A 22,542-nucleotide genomic window follows, 5' to 3' on the forward strand; every position below is an offset into this window, starting at 1 on the left:
CATGTGTGCTTTCAAGGGATATCTTTTAGATATTTCAAGCTCACTCTCTCTCAAGCATAGCTAAGCTCTTTCCTCTCCTTCCTTAACACCAAGCCTCCAGAGCTCATTGGATCACTGCAAATTTTGTTTTTCTTGTTTCGCCTTTATTCAGACTTGCTATATCCACTCTCAGATTCTTCTGTAATCAAAGTCCATACCACCCTCTCCCTTGCTATCAATTAAATCTAGTCCATACATTGGTTATATTTGGGCTTGATCCTATTACCCTCCTTGTGCTCTGGCTTCCCTATCTACCTTTTGTAGAGGGGAGGAGCTAAAGTTGGGTTACTTCTTTCTTTCCCTGATTTACCAGGTATCCTTTGGGCAGCAGCTCCCCAAGTTCAGCAACATGATTTGGAAAAGGGGTGGGAAGTCATAAACATCATTTGGGAATCTCTGCTTTAAGGGATTTCTCACCCCAGGATATAAGCACAAAGTTCTCTCTCATCAGCTTATTATATTTTAACAACTCATCTCCTCTACCTTTAGAGCTGGCCCAGCTGCATTCAGCCTATAACTTCTGTCATCCTTTGCTGCAGTTCTCTGCCTTGCATCCTTGTCCTGTCTTGCCTACACCTCCGTCCTTTCTTCCTTACTCTTGAATTCTGTCTTTCTGCCCCAATGCATGGTGCTGGCTCCCCCCATTCTCCTCTCCAGTGAACTTTTGTATTGAGACCTTCTCCCCCTCCTGCACATCATGCTCCAAAAGAGGTCTTGGTCTTTCTCACAGCAAAACCCACATCCTGGAAAGAAAGAGAAGGTTTAAAACTGGCTCCTCATCTATATTAGCAAACTGAAGATTGAGAATATATATGATATGATGATGTGGAAACTGGAACATACTGTCAATGGCAATTGCTACATCTGAGCTGGATAAAAAAAATACAAAATAATTCAAATAAATGAAGGTCTGGAAGATAAAATGAAATTCCCAGATAATTTATTACATTAAAACCTCACACACATATATTAATATATGTTTGGGTTTAAGATGGGATTCAACAGTGGGAGTGGAGAGGATAAAAGTGGAAAGAGTGTGATTGTTACAGGTCTGCTGCGTGCAAGGTGCACAAAAGAGATGACTACACAAACATGGCAGGTGTGTGGACACAAGCCATTCAGGAATGACACAAAGTGAAGATACGGGCAGCAGCCTCAGCAGAAGTCATGTTACTCCACACAGCCTCATGTAAAACACAGCCTGATGTGTAGCTGAAGCATATTAACTGGGAACACTCTGGACAAACAATCTACGGCTGGACTAACTCCCCAGAGGCAGCTTCCTAATATAGGAGCTTAAACTTAAAAGGACACTGTCAAGTGATTGCTTTTGGTAGTTTAATTTTTGCATTTCCTCTACTGTTTTAGCAGATGGAAAACAATTCCCCTCCCAGTTCCAACTACTGATTTTGTCCTTTCCTATTTGACAATCATTGATTTTTTTTCTAAGGCTATAAATGTTTTAATAACTTCAACTTTGTAGTACCTCATGGCAAAATATCTTTGCTTGCACTGACTGCTAAACGCTATTCSTAATGTACTGCTGATAACCAGAGCAAGAGTCTGTATTATAAAAAATGATTTTTCACAGAGTCTACCAAATTAATAGCTCTTGTTTCTTGGTTCACATCTCGGAGATAGTTAAAACATGAAGGTCTTCACCCATCAGATATTTCAACCACCTTAATTCTAGAATTCTTGGCTACAACATAAAGGTATGTCTCCCATGTAGCTCTGACTGATGGACAGCACCTGGAGCGTAGAGCCCACAACCTTGACAGTGTCCTTTTAAAAAGGGTTACTACTAAAATATAGATTCAAGTCAAAAGYCACCATCAGAATTAGAATAGTTAATGGACAAAATGGATCATAAAGAATCCTAAAGTAGTTAAACTTTGGCACTCACAAAGAATAAAAGAACATAATGCTCCCATGCAGTGTTCTGGAATGTGTACACAAAGGCACCTTTTAAAGAGATAAACATATATATTTTTTGCTGTTTCAAAAGGTCAGTTAGTACTTATTAGAAAAGGCAATTAAAGCTGCAGTCAAACTGGAAAAGAGAAGAAAAGTGATTGGACTGAAACTGGAGAACTATTTTTTTAAAAAATGCCAAACCTTAAAAACAGAAAAAAGAATAAAAGAAACTCTGAAACCTATGTGCTGGTCATTTTTTCATGGTTTTCCTGCTGTTCCTTGTAATTTTTTCTCTTCCTTCCTTCTCCCTTTCCCTGTCCTTTTAAAGAAGGAGAATATGTTCACCTTGAGTCCCAAGACTCAGCCAACAGAAACACACTGAGTGAGAAAACTTATTTCCCCAACTACTGTACTTGGACAGGGCACCTACAGTCTTTGGAATTTTAACCAGAAACTTGTGCCCTGGGAGGCTCAGGGAGTAGAACAAGAGGGACATTCAGCAGCAGATGGGCATATTAGAAAGAACTATAACTTTACAGACAGCCAGAACGACCAAGCAGGGCCTTTCCACAGCAGTCATCGTCTGGGCCAGTAATGCTGGTTCTCCCCTTCAAACTCCTTCAGGCAGCTTTTAAAATTCAGCTGGGATGCAAGAAAAGGATATCACCTAATTTGTGATTAAGACTGGTTCTGAATGAAACAGCTCAGAATAACTTAAGGTTCATCTCCCCCTTCATTCTCCCTTTATTTCATTGCTATAAAAGCACTGTGCTGCTGGGGGTATAAGTTTTATAAACTGTATCGTGCACGCTCCCATCAGAGAGACATTGTGGGTCCCACTGCCGAGTCTTGCTAGCTCCTTGCAAAGCACGGGAGTACTTCATGAGAGCTACGGCACAAGAGCGAATGAGTCGGAGGCAGGCAGGCAGCAGCGATACCCCAAGGATCAGTACAGAGACTCATTGCCATTAAGATAAGCAGAGTTGCCTAAAGAGACTGTCACAAAAGCTGTACTGGCCCATGAAGTGGTGTTTGGGAGCAAATGGCCTAGAACTTGCCCATACTGGCACAATTCTACCTTTCTCTCGCTGCAATTTTACTGTGCAAAATGAGTATTTTAGCCTCATATTTCTAGGAACACATGCCGGTGGCTACTGTTACAATAAAATATGAACACTGCATTGTGGAGAAAATGACCATTAATCCTGTAATCTGCAGTCATTTTTACCAATTCTGCACATTTCTTTAAATAACCAAGTGCATGCAGTAGATGGAAGTGCATTTAAATAAACTGAAACAGATACAGCATGAATAATTAAAGCCGGCAGGGAAATGTGCATTGCGAGACGCTAGTGGAAATAATTACTGATTTGTCTTATTTACAATAGAGCCTGGATACAGGATCAAAATAGTGCAAGTTAGGGAAAATGTCTGAAGACTGTTCTTATCCTACAACTACTATATATTTCATCTTGAAAAGTACATAAGCTAAGTTTTGGACCACTACAACGTCTGACTGTGTTCTGCTATTTCACGGTTAGATTTCCCAGCATATAAACTATGTCAAATAGCACTGATTTAAGGAGGAATATATTTCGAATGGATACCTAGTGCATCAACCTGCAACAACATCTATTAATGTTATTAGACACTGAATAGTTGAGCTTAGGATATACCCCCTAAAATCCCAGCACAGTAAATATCAGAATGCTGAAGGCAAAAGTAGATCATAGAATCACTGGGAAAAGTAGTAAAGTGCTTGTACCTTTATAATATGCCAGGTTTTAAACAGGCTGTTGTTTAATTAGAAAATAATCTACTTGGAATGTGGTGGTTCTTGAGTGTTTGGCAGTTCTTGCAAACTGCTTCAGAGCTAAAAATCGATAATGAAATAAACTTTCAATATGAGGCTGGCTAAACTGTGACTTCACTCTATTAGAAAACATTGTGCATTAAAAAAATTCTATTTTAGAATGATTACTTGGCATGTGAAAGGTTTACAAAAAAATGACTAGTCTATCCCAAAAACGTTCCTGCAACATGATTGCTAAATCCAAAATGAAGCAGAATGCTAATTAGCTATGTTTTAGAGGAGTGAAGACAATCGTCAATCAAATAATTTAAAAATGATACTTTGACACAAACAAATCAGAAATAAAAAAGTTCTAAAAATTCTACAGAAGGGCTGTAGACCAATAAGACTTGTCAAATGAAGAAAATCTCTTCGAGTAGCCGGCTCTCCTCTAGCTCATCTGCTCTGCTTCTGGAACTCCGAGGTGCCTGGTACCAAGCTGACGGCTTGTGGCTCACATGACGAGGTGTGTGCATTTTGCTCCTGTCATGGGATTCTCTGTAGAGGTGTCCTGGGGCAGATATGGGACTCATAGCTTCAACCAGGTCAAGAAGAGAGGCTTCATAGCTGTAGAAACATATCAAGAAAATGGAGTTCCATTAAGCATCTCGGCATCACACAGAAATTGAATCCAACCTTCCCACCCTCATAATTCAGACTACACCTAGATTTGCCCGATGGGTGCCATAGGAACAGGCAGAATTTTGCTGTATGAGTTCCTATGAGGAATACCAACATAGAGTTGTGAAAAGAGTTGAGCAAAGCATGGGTGCACAGTTTATTTTAAGCTGTTTCATCAGATTTTCCATTTGAGGTGTATAATGTCTTAGTCGCACTCTGGAGATTGAGGACAGAACTCAGAGACATGACAGCTAAATACACAGAACAGGTACAAGACAGACCCACATAGGTAACAGTAAAGTGACTTATACACAGACTGCACTTTTTTGAAGAGACTCTACACTTGATTTAGTTTCCCAGGGATTTGAAAACAGCAGGAGCCTTTATTATTATTGCCACAAACTACACGTGCTTCCTGTAAATCTCTATGCACTATATGGAATCTGTCTGGTGGAAGCACTGAAGGAATACAATCTAAGCAAGGCAATACAAAATCAGCACTTCAGGCACCAAGAGAGAAGGCAAAGATGCTAAACATTACTCAAACTGTCCTTTAAGTGTGAGTACAGATGTGGAGGAAGGTTGCAAGCCAATGTTAGCTAGTAATGCACACTGAATAATGGCAGTTACTTTAGACAGAGACTTCCTATTAATATTCACACAAGACCAGACCTGATCTAAATACCAGCACAGGATTGATCATTACAATATATTTTCTCCTGTCCAATCTTAAATGTCTTAAACAATACCGATTCCACTGCTTCCCCAGGGAGGCTGTTCTCTGATCTAAGTGATATCACTCAAGAGTTTTACCCCAAAGTCCCCTTAGTTCCATCTTATCATTGTTAGTACCAACCTGTCCAATTTTACTAATGCCAAAGTAATTCTCACACTCAATGACTTGCATATAGAGAAGATTATTCACAGCACCCAACCCTAGACCTCAGTGTAGCTGGTTGGTTTTCACAAGCTCCCTCTATTGCAGGTAGAAAGAGTAGCTCCTCCATACGGTAGGGGAACATCTCAGGCTCCTGTTTCACGGCCCTGTGGAAAAGGCTCTGTTTTTCCATTCAGGACAGAGGGAGCCTAGGAAGACTAAGCAACTAGCCAGCTGGAGTAGGTGCCTAAATTTGGGTGAAATTAAAAATTCTTAAGTACAAGTATTCACAACACTTTATTGAGGTGAAACATTGGCAAAGGCCAATGTATTTCCCAGAGGCAGACTACCACTGAGCTCATCACCTATGTTGTTCACTAACATCATGCAAAGCAGCAGCAGGTAAAGCAAACTCGTTGCCTAAACTAGCAAAGCCATGCTACATACGTTTCATTAGCTTTTTCATTAGCTCCAGCAGCGAGAGTTACAGCCCAACTAGTCAGGGAACTCACAGTAACTCACAGTTGAGTCAGAGACTCTGAAAGACTTCCTTAGCTCAGAGGAGTTAACTGCGCTAGTGATGGGTTAATAGTGGTGTTAATGATAAATCATTAGAGCTTTCTTATGCTATGATTGCACTGGAAAGTCAACCCTTCCATTTCCTTCAACCATTTTTATTGCTCCTTCCAATCTGATGGCCGTCATCATTCCTAGCACAGTCTGACTCACCATTACGGCATTACAGTGCTCTCCCCACTATTTGACTACCTGTAGAGTGGTTTATTTTCCCTCAGATATACTAGCTTACATTTCTCCCAATCAGAAACCCATTCTGCAAAATTCTTGTTCACATTTTTAGCTTGCCTAGGTGTCTTTGATTTATTTGTCCGTTCAAATCAGCCTCAATACAGCCAAAGATGAGTGACTCAAAACAACAACAACAACAACAACAAAAACACAGGTAGTTTTGCTTCAGCTGGACTATGTAAATGGCTAACCTCCCTCAAATGTGATGCATTACAGTTATCCTAATCAAAAATCTCAAAAGGACAAATGTTTTTCAGGTAGCCAAGCAACACCATTTAAAGGGGCTGTTTGCATTCAGAAAGTACTCTTTAAAAATCAAGGCCTTTTAAAGATATCTCCAACTTAAGATGGAAAAAGCCACATTGCTAGTGAAAACTAGCACACAACTATATTAGACAGACTTTTCACGTAGAGAAAGTTTTGGACTAGACTCTATACAGATATACACAGATGCTTTGAACCCCAAAGAAAACCAGTTAACACATACACTGGTTTCATTAGCCACACCTAAAACTCCTTTTTAGATTAATCGTCTAGCATACAAATGCTTATCTCCTCTGACTGTAGTGCTATCATAAAATTTTCAATTTCTCCAGCAGCCACATTCAATCACAGATTAGGTAGGGGGAAACCAAACCAGCCAGTGCATTTACAGCAAATGTGCAGGCCCTAGATTTCAGCAGTACCTTGGAGTTCATTTCTTCCGCAAGTTTATCTAAGTTTTACAGCATTTCTGCTATCAGGAAGGCTAAGTGATTTGGCAGATTACAAGAGCAGCAAATAGCAAAGATTATGTAAAAGACCAGGTGTTGTAAATCAGTCTATTTGACACCACAGTTATATATGCAATAAAGTGAACGAACTATGCTAACAGAACGCTATCTGATAAAGAGAATGCTCCTTGCAGGTATTTAGTGTTTAATCCCATGATAATGGTTTGCCCCAGTTTGTCTAGGCAACATCAGACAGCATCTGGCTGGAGGCAATACAGTAGACCTAGAATGGTTTGACACTCAGAAAGACAATTTTCTCACAGTTTATTTGTATCCGAATGTTTAAAGAGATGCAGTCAGGATGCTCAAATCCTGAAATGCAACATTCTCTAAAAAACAGCATACATATTCCTTGCATGATCTGAATAAATGCATAAGTAAAAAACAGGCTTCATTATTATTATGACACTTTATGGCTGACACGAAGTCAAGGCCGCAGGATCAGGCACTCAAAAGTCAGGACATTTCAAACATGAAAACTGATCTGGCAAACTTGGCTTGTGAATACTGAACACTCTTTTAATGTAAATTAACAGCCAAGAGTACCCTCATATTGTTTACATTTCCCCAGGAGAAAAAAATCCCAGGTACCAGTATTGGGCACACAAGCTATATACAGAAACTTGCCTGTACAGATGTTCAACCAAGCAACCAAAATGTTCTATCAGCACTAGATGATGTTTTGTCCTCTTGACAGAAGGAAAATGAGATGGGCAATTGTCCCTTTAAGGATAATTCAGTCTGTCTTCACCTTTTTGCTATATTTGTCAGTATGTTAGAAAGTCAATGAGCACCTCCACAACAGACCGGAAAACAATCTCTTTTCTAAGTCTGGTTTTGACACTTCCCCCATATATATTTTTTTTATCTAACATTCATCAGCTTGAAAGTCTGCATGCATGCTTCATCCTGGGAGAAGAAAATTTGTAAAGTCTACTCTACAAGCTTAGATTAGAGGTCCAGCTATTTAGATAGCTAAAGTTTGGTGAAACTAAATCTTATTCCATAGTCTCCAGAAATTCCATCAGCACAGGGAACACAAAGAATTGGTGCCCTGGGCCTGCCGAAGGTAGGGCCAGGTCTAGAGGGTAGAGATAGGAATAGAGAGAACAGACCAGGTAAGCTTTGAAGCTTTTATTTCAATAAAGAAATCTGAACTTTGTTTTTAATGTAAAAGGTAAATCTCCAAATACGACTCAACAGAGAGCAGTACGGAGATGCCCAAACTATCTGAGAGTTAAGTACCACTGAGATCAAACCAGTACAGCTGTGTCAGTGCACAACTGTGCCCTGACTGGTTAAACCTGTCCTGGTCTGGTGCTGCACAGTGCCATGATAACATGATATCACAGAATCGCTGAGGTTGGAAGGGACCTCTGGAGATCATCTAGTCCAACCCCCCTGCTCAAGCAGGGTCACCTAGAGCACATTGCACAGGATTGCATCCAGGCGCATTTTGAATATCTCCAGAGAAGGAGACTCCACAACCTCTCTGGGCAACTTGTTCCAGTGCTCTGTCACCCTCACAGTGAAAAAGTTTTTCCTCATGTTAAGATGGAAGTGTCTGTGTTTCAGTTTGTGCCCGTTGCCTCGCGTCCTGTCGCTCGGCACCACTGAAAAGAGTCTAGTCCCATCCTCTCGACACCCTCCCTTCAGATACTTGTACACGTTGATAAGATCTCCTCTCAGCCTTCTATATATATCCCTTAGTCCTGTGCGTACAATTAACAGTTGCTGGAAATTTGGCTCCTCAGCCACTAAGGTGCTTTTGGAAATTTATTATAAACTTTAAGCATTAGCTCCTAATTAAATACAGAAGAATCTAGTGGAGTTTATACACTCTCAACGTAAAAGAGTTTTGTAGTCCATCACTAAGGTAACAGGGAACATCATAAAGCATTATGATTCAGAACAGCTCATTAAATGCTCACATTTTAAAGAGGAAAGCAGTACAAAAACAAAAACAGGTTTGCACAGTGCCAAATCCTTCCTCCCACAGTATTTCTCTTTCATTGCATGTGCAGCAGAAATACAACTCTCAGAACATATACAGGTGCATCTTACTTTACATTACGTTTCCAACCCGAATGGGGAGGAATGCTCCTGCATTTTTATGACGAACACGCAAATGTGGCTGTTGCTCTGGGAAACATAAACCTCTTATTCCCAGGATGGTTGCTGAGAAATCACCTCAAACCATTTGGTTCTCTGTCAAATAAAACCTGCTGGGCAATCAGAGTTCAGACATTCCTATAATGTACAGTATCTAAATGGTCTGGGTATGCAAAAATAATGCACAGAATTAATCGTTGTGCAGGATAATAGAGAAAACAGCATTCTTGAAGGTAACCACAAAGCATCCTTACATCATTTGGCTGAACAGTGATGCTTGTTTATTTATTTATTTATTTCGACTTTTAGGATATGTCATTGAATTTTTAATATTTGTCTCTTTCCCACGGTAAAATATGTGATATTTCTTATACACTGATCAATTTTTAAACTACACTATTGTATTTTCATATTGCGCAGTCATTTAACCAATAATATCATCTGCTCCTTTCTGGAAAAACAGCACAATCCCAAACACATTTGATATTTGGAGGAGCAGGAATTTCCCCATGAGGCAAAATAACTAAACTTATTGGAGTCATACATACTCTGGCAGTCAGATATATGTATATTTCCTTAAACAAGCACTGTCAGATATTATTTGATCACCATGTTCAGAGATATCTTTTCATTTACAGTCTCTGAAAATTTATTCTTCAACCATAAATGCATACAAAACGCACAGAAAGTCTGTTCTGCAAGGGGATGGCATTTCAACAAAGCATACTGGCAATACGGTTTTGGAGATTAGTAGCTGTACAGGTTTACTTTATTTAACTGTATATACCAAAGGAAATAAAAAGGTTTATTTTTATACTGCTGCTTATATTTTCAACATAAAGTTCAAAGTGATTTACTAATGTTRCATGAATTGCCTTTGAATTATGCCATGGTATTGTGCCTAAGTACAAAGCCTAACACTATTTTGTATTCGTAAAACACCGCCTGCCTCCAAGCACTTTACAAATACTTAATACAGCTAAAAACACATTCAAGGGGTAAGGAACAGACCCATTTTACAGAAAAGGAAACCAAGCTTACTGTTATTCTAAAGCAAGTATCAAACTCCTACTAGATTATAGCAAACAGGGCAAATAAAAGCAGCTTCCTAGGGATAAAACACAGAGGCAGAGAAGTGCCTCAGCAGCCAAAACTACCCCAAACCTGAAAATAACCTCAGGTTGTATCACAAGCGTGTTATCTGTGAAAAACTGGCTGTGATGAATGATCACCCACCCCCAAGTTAACACAGGCTATGTGGGTGGAGGGCAAAACTTTGCCCAAATTAATGGGTCCTCTGCAACGCCATCTGTCTCTGATTGTGCCATAAGGACACGTGAAATATCCTGCTGGCTCAGACCAGGATTCTGACTTGTGGTGGCTGGAGACTTTTAGCTGGTTGGACAGAAAAGGAAAGCTGAGGCGAGGCTAACTTTGCAGCTATTCTCTGAAAGGCCAGAAGTCAGGACAGAGGACCTTGCCTTTCATGTTTGTACTGCATCTTCAGTGACCAAAGAATTCCCATGTAGTGACTCTCAAGATGCTGCAATCAAAAAAAGAACAGAGGAGTGTAATTTTTGAGGCTGAAGCGTCAAGAGAATGAGTAAGATTAAACAGAGAATCAGAGACAAAGGGATTCTGCTAGATAGCATGAGATTCCTATTTTATTTTACTTTCATGCAGATTGGGAGTCTGAGTAGACACTGTTCACTGTGGGACACAGGAAGAGACAAATTCAGCAGTGCTGTATGTATTTAAATCAGCTCCAGGCTGGGCCATATTTCTTGCCTGTAACAGGTCTATATTTTCCAAAGGCATCTCAAAGTTTTTTAATTCTTAAAGAAAAAGATCAGACTGCAGAATATTTCAAAGCAATTAAAAAAAGATCTGAGCCTTTTATTTAAAATACATCACACAATGTAAAATGGAATATATTTACACAGTGTCCTCAGCAAGAGCCTCCCGGAGTGCTGTAAAACCCACACCCACATAATAGAGAGCTTATAGTATCAGAGACTGTTACAGAACTCTCTAAGGCAGTATTCACAGAATCATAACCTAGAGAAAGAAAAGACTTATTAGATCATCCAGCCATCTCCCTGCTGACGGAGAACCATTCCCTACAGTGTGCTCCTTAATATTTGTTGCTAACAATCAGTCTCTTGCTATTCTCCTTGGGAGGCCATTCCACAGCCAAATACATCTCACACTATCATTACCATTATTACTTATTTATGGGCTATAGTATAACCTGGAGGGGCCTTGATCAGGATCAGGGGGACCCACTCAAACAAACACTTATAAGAGTGATTCCTTGTCCAAAAGAGCAGTCAGTCTAAATAGATAAGTCAAAGTCCAGGGAGGAGGATATAACATACAATTAAGGAGATCAGGACAGCATGGAAAACATCAATTTTCATGCATTTTTGCTTTGTAGTTCGGTAGAAGGAAAAGGTACGTGTGACACAAACAAGAATACACAACAAGAAAATATTTCTGATAATCAGCTGGAGATAGACAAAAAGGGTTTTTTCTTCCTCCCAGCCTCATACCATTAGTTATATCTAAAAATCTTGCATTGTACTCAGAATCCATCTCCTTTTTTGGTGCAAATACACCTGAAGTATTTGAATAATATCACATTTTTCCCTTCTGCTCCAGTCTTGGTCAACATTTATCCAAGCCACACATATTTTAATCTTCTCTCATGTATCAATACCTCTAGCGTAGCAACAAATTCTGCTGCTCTCCTCTGATCTTTGACAGTATCTTTCCAGTAAGCAGCCAGCCAGAAATGAGCACCATATTCCCCTGGTGTGGTGACACAGAAACTGAGAGGAGAGCTGCTCCCTCTAACACTCACACGATGCATGCCTTTGCAGACTCAGATGATACTTCATTGCTCTGCTACTTCATTGCTTTCTAATTTGTATGTATTGATACACTGTGCTCTAACATGGCTCTGTGCAGTGAGACTACAACACCAGCAAACTGAATGCCTCATATTCGGTGGGGTTAGTGGCAGTTATCACTAAATCTTGTGGAAAACGTCATCAGAGATTGCAGCCCTTTGTCTTGGAGGAATTAGGAGAGAAGCAGCAGAATTTGGTAACATCACACCTTTGCTAACTTAAATGAGTCATGCTTGAAAGCGTTATGGGATACCCTCTTCAAAGTGATAAACAGCAGTAAAGAGCTAAAGAGGGCTCATCTTGAAAGAGGCTGAACACTACTCGTTTCCTTCTGGCGTTTTACATACCAAGCAGAGCCAGTGTACTAAAGGATACTGAGTTCAGCAACAGCATCTCAGAAAACTTCTGCCCTAGGTAACAGCTAATAAAAGATTTTTCTTTCTCAGTTTTCACCCTGGTTTCACCTATGATAGCATCCAACTGGCTGTCGTTACTGAAACAATACTTACTGCCATTCGCATTCCTCCCTGTGACACAAACAAGCCACTGTCATCTTCACTTGACCGGTAGGCAGAGACCAACACCTAAATTTCTCACCTGTCCTCACTCCGTTCCCAATGCTCTCAATCTTACCTCTTTGCCCTGGTAAATCAGCCTTTTCTATTACTTCCACATTGGACTTTCACTCAGACTGCTGTGATGTTACCAACCTGTCAAATACAACTGAAAGGACTTCTTTATTGTTTTTGTCTGTGTGTGCTTTTAGTAGTTAAAGAAACAACAACAAAATCCAGATTGTTTCTTTTAAGCTACAGCTGCAGGCAGCTGTACTGGCATAACTGAGGTTGTGCTAATTCTGGAAGGGGGAGGGTGAACAGAGAAATGAGTATTGGGAAGTGGAGAAATCTTTTAAACCAGACCTGCCAGTGACAAAATGATAACTTGGAACAAAGTTTTAGTAAAAAAGTAAGATATTACAGAACCATGGAGTTTAACAACCACCTCTGCAATCATTTGGTTTGTACTGTCCTTCTCTCCCTTCCCACACACCCTTTTCTATCTCATCAAGTCTGAAAGCTCTTCAGATCAGAAAATGAACCTTAGTGCATATACAACACCTGAGGCCCTGATTCTGCTGTGATATTACATAATAACTTTGCACTTCAGAGCATGCTTAGCTTTTATTCCCCTTAAGCACTCTGTCATCACAGCGTATCTTCACCACGATCTTCAGCCTTTATTGTTCTGGGCCAAAACTAAGCTGTCATCATCTTTTCTGCCATACCTCAACCCCATACTTCTCCCGCCTTAACAGCTTTTTTTCCTCAATATTTCGCTCTTACAAGTTTGTCCCCAAGCATTTTTCCCCACACAGCAACCTCTAATTCAATGAATCATCTTCTAAATTGTGCTTTTTCTTTTATAATGTACTAGAGCCTTTGACAAAGGGTTGCATATATAAGTGGCAGTGCAATTTTGCACCTCCTCTCTGCCATTCTCCGTCTTGTCTCATAGTTTTGATTTCTTTTTCATGTTTCATCTCTTTTCCCTAATTTGCTTCTTGCAGAGTTAGGACTAGCTTATACCCCTGTACATTGCCGAGAACTTTGGGGGTACTAAATAAATAAATAAATAAATACAATTTAAAGGGGCATGGCTCAGGGAAAAAAAAATACCATACAGGTTGCAAAGTCCATCATGATTTACATGGATTAGCAGTCTGCCTTTCTTCACAAGCCCAGTCCAAATTCTTAACCTGCCAGATAATAAATCACCTTTTTGCTTCAACAGTACAGTCACTGGGAGATCTGCATAGTTTTAGGTCAAGCACTTATAACCATTTTATGATTCCAAAGTTTCTTACCTTGTCATTTAGTTACTGAACTGTGAGCTTTCATTGACTTTCTAACCATTGCAGCAAGAAATGCTACTACCTGTGCAAGATTTAAAACCTCATTGAACAGAGGAGCAAAATTGGACTGCAGTCATTTTAAGCGTATATTCGGGTGGATCTTGACCCCATGGAAACCAGCGGAAGTTCTGTGCCACTAGCTCGGTGGGGTTGGGCTTGTTCCCATTCTTCTGCAATTCATTGTGTCAGGGTGAATAGGTACTGCGAGCTCTCCATTTTACACCATGACACTTGGAAATGAGATGCCTCAGTGAATGCTTAGGAATTATTTATTTTACCTTTTTCTTTTCTTTTTTTTCTACCCTGGTGAAATATTTTACATACAGACAATTGCTGTACCTAAACACCTTCCTGTGGATCTGTGCTATTCTTCCCCTCCTGCTTATCAGCTTAATTTCTTCTGCTGTGGCATGGAGTATTTAATAGCAAAATCCAGCAGTCAAATTCTTCTGTTTCTTAATTATCTCTGCCCTGTCAGCTATAGCACTGAAAACAAGTTACCATTAGACAATTCAGATACCAATAAACACCAAGTTGTGATAATATAAAGTCCTGTATTACTGTCATTACAGAAAAAGCTGTTTCAGGGAGGCTTAAAAAAATTAAATAAGCCCAGCACTTCTAAATGGCTGAAAATCTAAAGATATCTTAATTATTCTTCAATATCTTAATCATTCCATAGAATCATGATCTTGTATAATGGCCATTTTAAATAAAAGGTTTGCTGCTCTGCACAGTTGCCACTTCCTTCTAATTGTGAATTAAAGCATAATTTAGCGTGGCTCTATGCCAGCATGACTAGAAAAATTTACAGACACTAACTCTGGCAGAATGGGGGGGGGGGGGTGGAGGGAAGCAGTTAGATTTCTTTAAGTAGTAGAAAATCACTCRCCAAGTTGTACTTTAAAACAAAACACTACAGCTTTAAGTTGACAAACTGATTTGAATTAAACTACACAAAAAAGTGCTTGCACTGTAAATCTTACAGGGCAAAAGTGATGGTAGGTTATCATTCTGTTTATTAGCATGCACTTTGGAGAGTTCAGGGCAAGTATGGATACGCATTCTTTCCATTTTATGCCGCACAATACTGAAAACACATTCCCCATAAATAATTCATAAATACATTGTCTGAAATTTCAGATTCCAAAAATACAACATGGTTTTCAACTTTATGGTTGCTTGGTCTTCAGAACAGAAATAGACAATTGGATAGGTGGACTTGGCAACCCTGATAAGACCCATCAGTCAGAATTACACTCCGGAGGTAAATGCAAACATCTTCTAGCTCCTCATCCATGAAACAGCAAAGCCATGACGATAGCCCCTGTGCTTATGCTAGCAGTCCCTTGGCAAGGAACAGGGAGAAAAAGAGAAAGGGCAGAAGTAACCAAGTAGTGAGAAGAAAGTGCTCAGTAGGAGGCTTGACTTTAAAAAGAACATTTATTACAAAACCAATGCTTTGGTCTTCTTTGTTCATGAGCTGGGTGTATAGCAGGAGAGTTAGAAAGCTTTACAGGATGGTGTGAAAGGGAGCTAATGGGGCTGAAACTGCCTAGAAATCCAGAGGAATTTAAATTTCGAGTATAGTAATAGTCTAAATAGAGAGAACTGGCATATTTTGCCTTGTAAAAGGCCCATTTCTGGCCAGACTGCGCACCACAAACTTGAGTGATGCTTGTTGCTTTCAGCTTTTAATTGGTGTAACTTCGTTAATGCTGAAGGCATAGTAACTGGCATTATCTTTTATGCCAGTTACACTGGCATAAGAGAGGTGAACACAGGATCTTGCAGATCATCTAGAAAAGCCTAATTTCTGCAAGGAGCAGAGTGACCACAACTCACACTGAAGAAGCTGAAGTGTGCTGTAGAGGATAGAGCGCTCGAGTTTTACATGCCTTGCAATTCTGCATCTGGCTGACATTATATGTGTAATTTATGCTCAGTGGCTTCTTTTTCCTTCCTTATGTACTCAGAAGCCTCACATCAGAGAGCAGCTGCTTTTCAGCCAGCTTTGTGTTCAGTTGCTCCGTTCCAGTCACATCCCAGTGAGAGAGGCACAAGCAGTTTCAGGTACTTTATCTAATGAAATCCTTGGTGTCCAGTCCTAACAGAACAAGGAACCCAGAACCTTCCTATATACTAGCTCTTTACTTGAACTCCTTTACTCAATTTTGCCTGAAAGCAAGCATTGCAACTGAGCTAGAAGAGCTGGCATCCTGACGTATGGATTGCTTAGGCTCAGACCATATGTGAAGAAACAAAAGCTGCCATAGAAATTGTGTGCCATTACCCAACTACTGTTAACCTCCCTGCTTTGCACTCAGTTGAGGAAGGGTCGGGACTAACTGCTGTTCCATTCATTTCCAGGTGCACTGAACTCTCTGGGGTAATCTTTAAATCAGCTGAGATTTCATACATCAAAGATGAGGATACATAATTCAAGAGAAGTCACTGAGAGAAAACAGTAAGTGTAAAAAATACAGTGTGTTGGTGGTGCCTGGTTTAGCATGTCAAAGAGGGGCGACGGTTAGCGAGGAGCTGCAYGCAGGCGGCACAAGAACATGCCACGTGGCAGCGCAGGTAGTGTCATTGTAAGCTTCATAGGGAAACAGGCACTGAATAGGCTTGACACTGTGCAAGCACTAAGCTAGAAGGCACCCTACAGAAAAAGTCAGCAGTAAAGCACGGAGTACAAGGCACTCAGGCCTGGTGTCCCCTGGCTATAGTCAGCGCATGCTAACAACCTCTTTCAAAAACTTTACACAGGTGGTAGGTGTCCCACTGAGATAAATTACCTACTTTTGGTTGCTGAACAGATGGGTAGAGAAGTGAAATTTTAGTTTGTTCATTCCCAGCAGTAACTAGCAAAGATGATCTCGGGCTCTGCAGGATTACTTTTCGATAACCATACACCTGCAGACAGTCTGCGTTTCTGTCAGAAACTACACAGTGCCATTGATACACTAGGAAAAAAAGGCAAGGCACTTAATGGCTCAGGAGACTGGCTCTAAGTCTCTCGTTCCCATATTCTGCTGAATAAAAGCTAGGCTGAGAAAGGCCGGAAAGTGAACCAAGCTGCTGGCCAACGGCTTATGTGAAATGAGGTGGTGACACACAAGATGATTGTGTTGCCATTCAGAGGGACTGGGACAGGCTGGAGAAACGCAGATCTTATCAACGCGTATAAATAACTGATGGGGGAGAATAAAGACAATGGAGCCAGACTCTTCTCAGTGCTGCCCAGCGAAAGGACAAGAGGCAGCGGGCACAAACTGAAATACAAGAAATTCTATTTGAACATTTTTTACTGTAAGGATGGTGAAACACTCGAAAAGGTTGGCCAGAGAGGYGGTGGAGTCTCCATGCCTGGAGATATTCAATACTCCGACTGGACATGGTCCTGGGCAACCTGCTCTAGTTGACCCTGCTTTAAGCAGGGGGGTTGGACTAGATGATCTCCAGAGGTCCCTTCTAACCTCAACCATTCTGTGATTCTGTGCATCTGTAGTAGGGAATTTCTCTTCACAAACGCACTAAACCTCACTGACAGTGTATGGCAAAAGGCCAAGGACTGACTAGCAAGGACTGAATTGTGACTTATCCGTACAGTGCACGTATGGTGCTACCATTGAAGCTTAAACTGCCAATGTCTGCAAAACAGGAAGCTCCATAAACCAATCCAAAACATTAACCAAGGGCTACTTTTGCCCAGAAGGGTTTGCACCTCAGTAAAATCAGACTGGACACACAAGAAATGTGATGATATATTTAAACAAGCCTTTCCCATCCCTATGTATTAACACATACTTCCACCACATAACTTGCATCTATCTACATAAAAATACATCATAGTATAGCACACTACCACATATATATATATATATTTTTTTTCAATACGAAGATCATATCTACATGTTAAAAAACCTAGCAAAAATATTTTTAGTATATTCACTTGAAGTTTGCAAATATTTTTCTGGCAGAAATCTCCAAATAACTTTACAGCAAGACCTCTCAAAGGAAACAGAACTCTTGCTAAAAAAAAAAAAAAAGAAAAAAGAAAAAAAAACTACAAAATGAATGTGACCCAGGGACTTACCCTTCTATGCAACAACACGAGTAGAGAGCACGGAGACAGTGAAGTCCGCAGGGCGTGAAATTAAAATTTTCACACAGATACAATGAAGTAATGATACAATGTTACAACCTTGGCACAAAAATCTTCTGGTTTGAGTAAAGTCAATGTCATGTGATGTTACGGTTTGTGCACCGGTAGAAATGGTCTGCTGCTAAAAAGTTCATAACAAAACAGGAGTGAAAGCAACAGAATTGTACAGATAATTACAATAGGCCTATACATTCTAGTGATCTACACGTTTCTTAAGAAGCTCATCACAGTAGTATCTAGCTGTCACTGCAGGCTGCATTAAGAAAGCACACTTTTCTCTCATGCCTAGAAATCTAAGAGCTAAGATGTTACTGGGAGACAGGAAAAATAAAACTGAAAGGGATTTGAATTTGGCAAGGAAGGGGGAGGGAGATATGGATATATGGATAAGAATAGGGATGCAGGGAGCAACTACATGGAATCGACAAAAGCTGGGAGGAGCAGCAGCTGGAGCACTGTTAAAGTGCTTGTAGGAATCGCTTCCCCTGYTACAGTAAGAGGGGAAAGAAGCACTGAACAATGTAGGTTCCTCAACAAGGACAAGGTCGTTGGAACAAAAGTGGTACTTGAACATTTCCCAGCAGATCCATGGGCAGGGGCACGGGCACAGCTACGAGCATTTGCCACACCAGACTCGAGACTTGCAAAGCAAGCTACAAACTGCAGCCACTACAAATATATGTGCACAGTACAACACTGAATTATCAAATGATCTTCATGGAGCAGGAAACATTTTCTTTCCGAAAGTATGAAAAAGTCTGCAAGCTCATAAATCATAAAGCTGCTCGTATATTATGACGTTTCACAGCCCTCTGATAAATTGACAGATGTGCATGCATTCTACAAAATATATTTATAGGTCAAAACCAGGGGAAATAAAATCTGAATTCAGTACTACTGYGCATCTCAAAGCACAATTTCATGGTCACAGGTACAGGAGTTATACACACAAGTACTACTGGTAATGCAAGTTGTGTGCAACTCACACTTCTAGAAATGTAACAGAAAAAGTCAGTCTAACAGTACAAAGGTCATTTCTGACATGGCATGTTTCTCACCCTACTGATCCAAGACGATACACACAGAGAAACATACAGCCAAATGTGACTTAATAAAACCTTCAAGTCTTCAGCTTATTAATTCTTTTAAATTTTTCTCATTTCATTCCAGTGATTTCATTAGGTTAGACTTCTTCATCTTTATTAAAAAATAATCAGAACTGAAATGTTTCAATAAACCCAATTTCTGTTTTAAGTAGTAAAAGATGATTCAATGCAGATGAAGCAAAAATGAAAGTTAAAAGTACAATGGCATTAGAAGCTTTGAGAATCTCCTTTAAAAGATTTTCAATACATAAATTATATATTATTACTCCAGAATGTCTTTATTTGTTTTTACAGAAAAGGAATTAAAAAAAAAWTTTTTTTCCACTATCAGATGTATATATATCCACTTCAGATGTATATATCGAAATAAAATCGCTTAAAACTTACAGATAGAAAGAACCAAAGGAGAAGACCAACATTTAAAGTATCACTATTAAAGCAGGAAGAGAGAACTTCATATAGTGCAGAAAACAAAGACATAGTATTACTTTCAGTAAATGGCTTAATTTTCCATTATGTTTTCAAAAGAACTCCCCCCCCATACATTCAGACTAAAAGAAATATTTTTAGTTCTTGCAGAGGGGCATAAATGAAGTACCACCTCATAAACATGACAAATAGATAAAAACTATTATACATGACCCTAAATTACCTAGGAGCTGGAAGTAAGTTGCATTGATAAATTTAAGCACTAAATTAAAATAATATTTACAATTTATTAAATTGTGTGGTATCTGAAATGGAAAAAAACAGATATTGTTTTAAGATTATCTAAATGCTGAGGAGATAACTTTAGTTCTCCAGTCACAGCCCATCACAAAGGCAAACTTACTCTTTGAAAAGGAACGTCTGATTTAGGAAGAGAAAAAAAGTCACTTTACAGCAGAAATTGGTGCATTCAGCTTAAGCAAGGAACTGTAGGTAGACAACAGCAAACCTCTTGCTATAGTATGGGGGCAACTAGGGATTACCCCATCAATTCTTAGTTTCCTTCAAATCTGTATCAGGAAACTAGAAGGTATATTACACAATTCAATGTTCATCCAAAAATGTAATAAACAGTTCGGTATTCTTTACCGTGAAATACTGCCATGAATTTCCCTACCCAAATGTGGAAAGATACTTCAGTTATTTCATTACCCTACCATGGAGCATCAGGGCCTGTCTCTTTAGTTATTGTATCCTATTCTAATTCCATTTATGTCAGTGAACTAATTCCAGATATGCAACCTTATAAGATTGAGACTTAATCACAGATATTGGGTTTTTCCACATCAGAAATGCCTTAACAAGGATATTAAGAGGTGAACATATAGTTATTAAAATATCTTTATTAGAAGCCATAGATTATGGATGAATTAAAGAAGCTAAAAAGATGTAGAAGAGAAAACCCCTAGCGCAGAATCTTGGAGTATGTGGAGTTAAGAACACGATAACCACAGTAAGTCAGGACATGGGCTAACTGGATTTCTGGTCTGTCTCTATTTAAATGTCGTACACTTTGAATGTGACATCTCACAATTCTGTTGGAGGCTCACTGTTTTTTTTTCCAGTAGACGACAGTGAAAAATTGTTCCCTATTCATTTTCTCCATATCATTTTTGATCTTACAGACTTTTAAGGTATCCTCACCTTAGTCTTCTCTCTTCCAAACTGAAGAGTCCTAGTCTGCAAAAGCTCTTCCACGTCTGAGCAGTGCAATAGACTGTTCAGATGTTACAACCAAAGAGTAACAATAAATATTAAGTAGTTAGATTTAACATCCTTGTGGAGCAAAAATTCACTACAGAAGTCTTTCATTTCAGAGGTGAAAATGACATAAATATGAGGAACTTTGTTTTAAAAAAAAAAAAAGTGTGTGTGGGGGCAGTCAAAAAGGTAAAAATGTCTGCAAATGGTACGCATTTGTTTAATGGTATCATACTGGGGCCTAAAGAAAGACATACAACCTATGAAGAAAGACTTCAGAAAGATGAAATCCAGCCAGACTAGTTAAGTGGAACAGTAAAGGAGACAATTATGTCCAGTCAGGTCCAAATAAGGAAAATAGCAAAGCATAAACCCTGACAGATTAAAAAACAACACACAATAAAGCCCAGCCGAGGAAAATTATGGGTTATCTTGCTGAATGCATAAGGTCTAATAACAACTCCTGCTTTAAATACATCAAAAACAGGAAGCCTGTCTGAGCATCTGTTAAAGCCAGGAGGAGATAAAGTTAGAAAGGAGCACCTAAGGATGATAAGGCCACAGCAGAAAAGGTCAATGATTTATATGAACACACATTCACCACGCAGGAACCTGCGAAGTTTCTGATGTCACAGAGGACATGGTGGAAGACGTGTCTCAAGTTGAAGTGTCGTATAAAAACATTACAGAACAAATCAACAGAATGAACAATAATAAAGTGCTGGTATCAGATGGTACTCACTAAGTTCTAAAGGAGCTCAGGTATGAAATAGCTGAACTATTAACTGTGGTGCGTAACTAATTGCCTAAAACTGCCTCAGTTCTGGGGCACTGAAAATTGGCAAATATAAGTTTTTTTATAAAGGGATCTGGAGTGATGCAGGAAACAAATGAAAAAGTCTGACATTTAGAACAAGCAGACTGATAGAAATTATAATACAGAATAGAATTCATAACACAGATAAGCTTGATGTATTGGAAAAGAGTCAATATAAAGTCGTAATTAATCAGAGAACTCTACTATAATTTGTAGCATTATTATGCATCCAAAAAAGGAAAATAAAGTTAATATCATCTATCTCGTGTTCCGAAAGCTTTTCAACAAATCTGTCACTAAAGACTCAAAGTTGTAACAAACTAAGAAGGAAAATCCACTCATGGATAGATAACTGGTTAAAAGACAGGCAGTAAAGAAATAACATTAAAATTGTTCTGCTTTAAAATGGCATGGGAGGTCACTAGTGGAGCTTCACAGAAATCTGTTAGGGCCTGAACTCTTTAATGCATTCACAAACAGTCTTGAAAAAGGACAAAWAATGAGGTGACACCACTGATGATACTGTGTTATTCATAGTGGTAAAAACAAGAGCTGGAGGTTTTTATTAAGGCAGAGAAGAATTAGGATACCACAAAGGGAAAAAAGGTACATTAAAAYTCTAAATTCCAGGACTTTGGAATGWGGCAAATCTAATAGTAAAAAGTGCTGGTTAATGTCCTTAAGTGATAGASARGGAAGAATTTCTTTTGTAAGTAGGCAACTCATCARCGGGAAATAATTGAGAAGACACATCTGTGTCTACTGAGACCATCTCTGGATACACACTGTGTTTGACCAGTAGAGATGGGAAATTACTGGTGCAAGGTCCTGCTCAGACCTCATAAATATTACTGTATCCTGATCACCTATGTTCAAGTTATGGGGCTTCACCACTTTATGTCACCTTTGAAAAGGATTCCCCAAAGTAGTGACARCTCTT

The 22,542-nt window shown here is 39.4% G+C and overlaps 1 protein-coding gene across 1 annotated transcript in view; it reads right to left on the minus strand.

The window, feature by feature from the left end:
* Window positions 1-942: 942 nt before the first annotated feature.
* The window catches only part of LOC112965692 (protein hinderin-like), a gene marked incomplete at its 5' end in the record, with an annotated part of 37,319 nt that continues 15,719 nt past the window's right edge, over window positions 943-22,542 (minus strand). Inside the window, one exon of the mRNA XM_026064942.1 lies at window positions 943-4,375. Coding sequence (XP_025920727.1) covers window positions 4,162-4,375 — 214 coding nt within the window. The remainder of the gene's footprint in view (window positions 4,376-22,542) is intronic.

The sequence above is a fragment of the Apteryx rowi genome, unplaced genomic scaffold (assembly GCF_003343035.1).
Source record: "Apteryx rowi isolate R43461 unplaced genomic scaffold, aptRow1 scaffold_221, whole genome shotgun sequence".
Taxonomy (NCBI): Eukaryota; Metazoa; Chordata; class Aves; order Apterygiformes; family Apterygidae; genus Apteryx; species Apteryx rowi.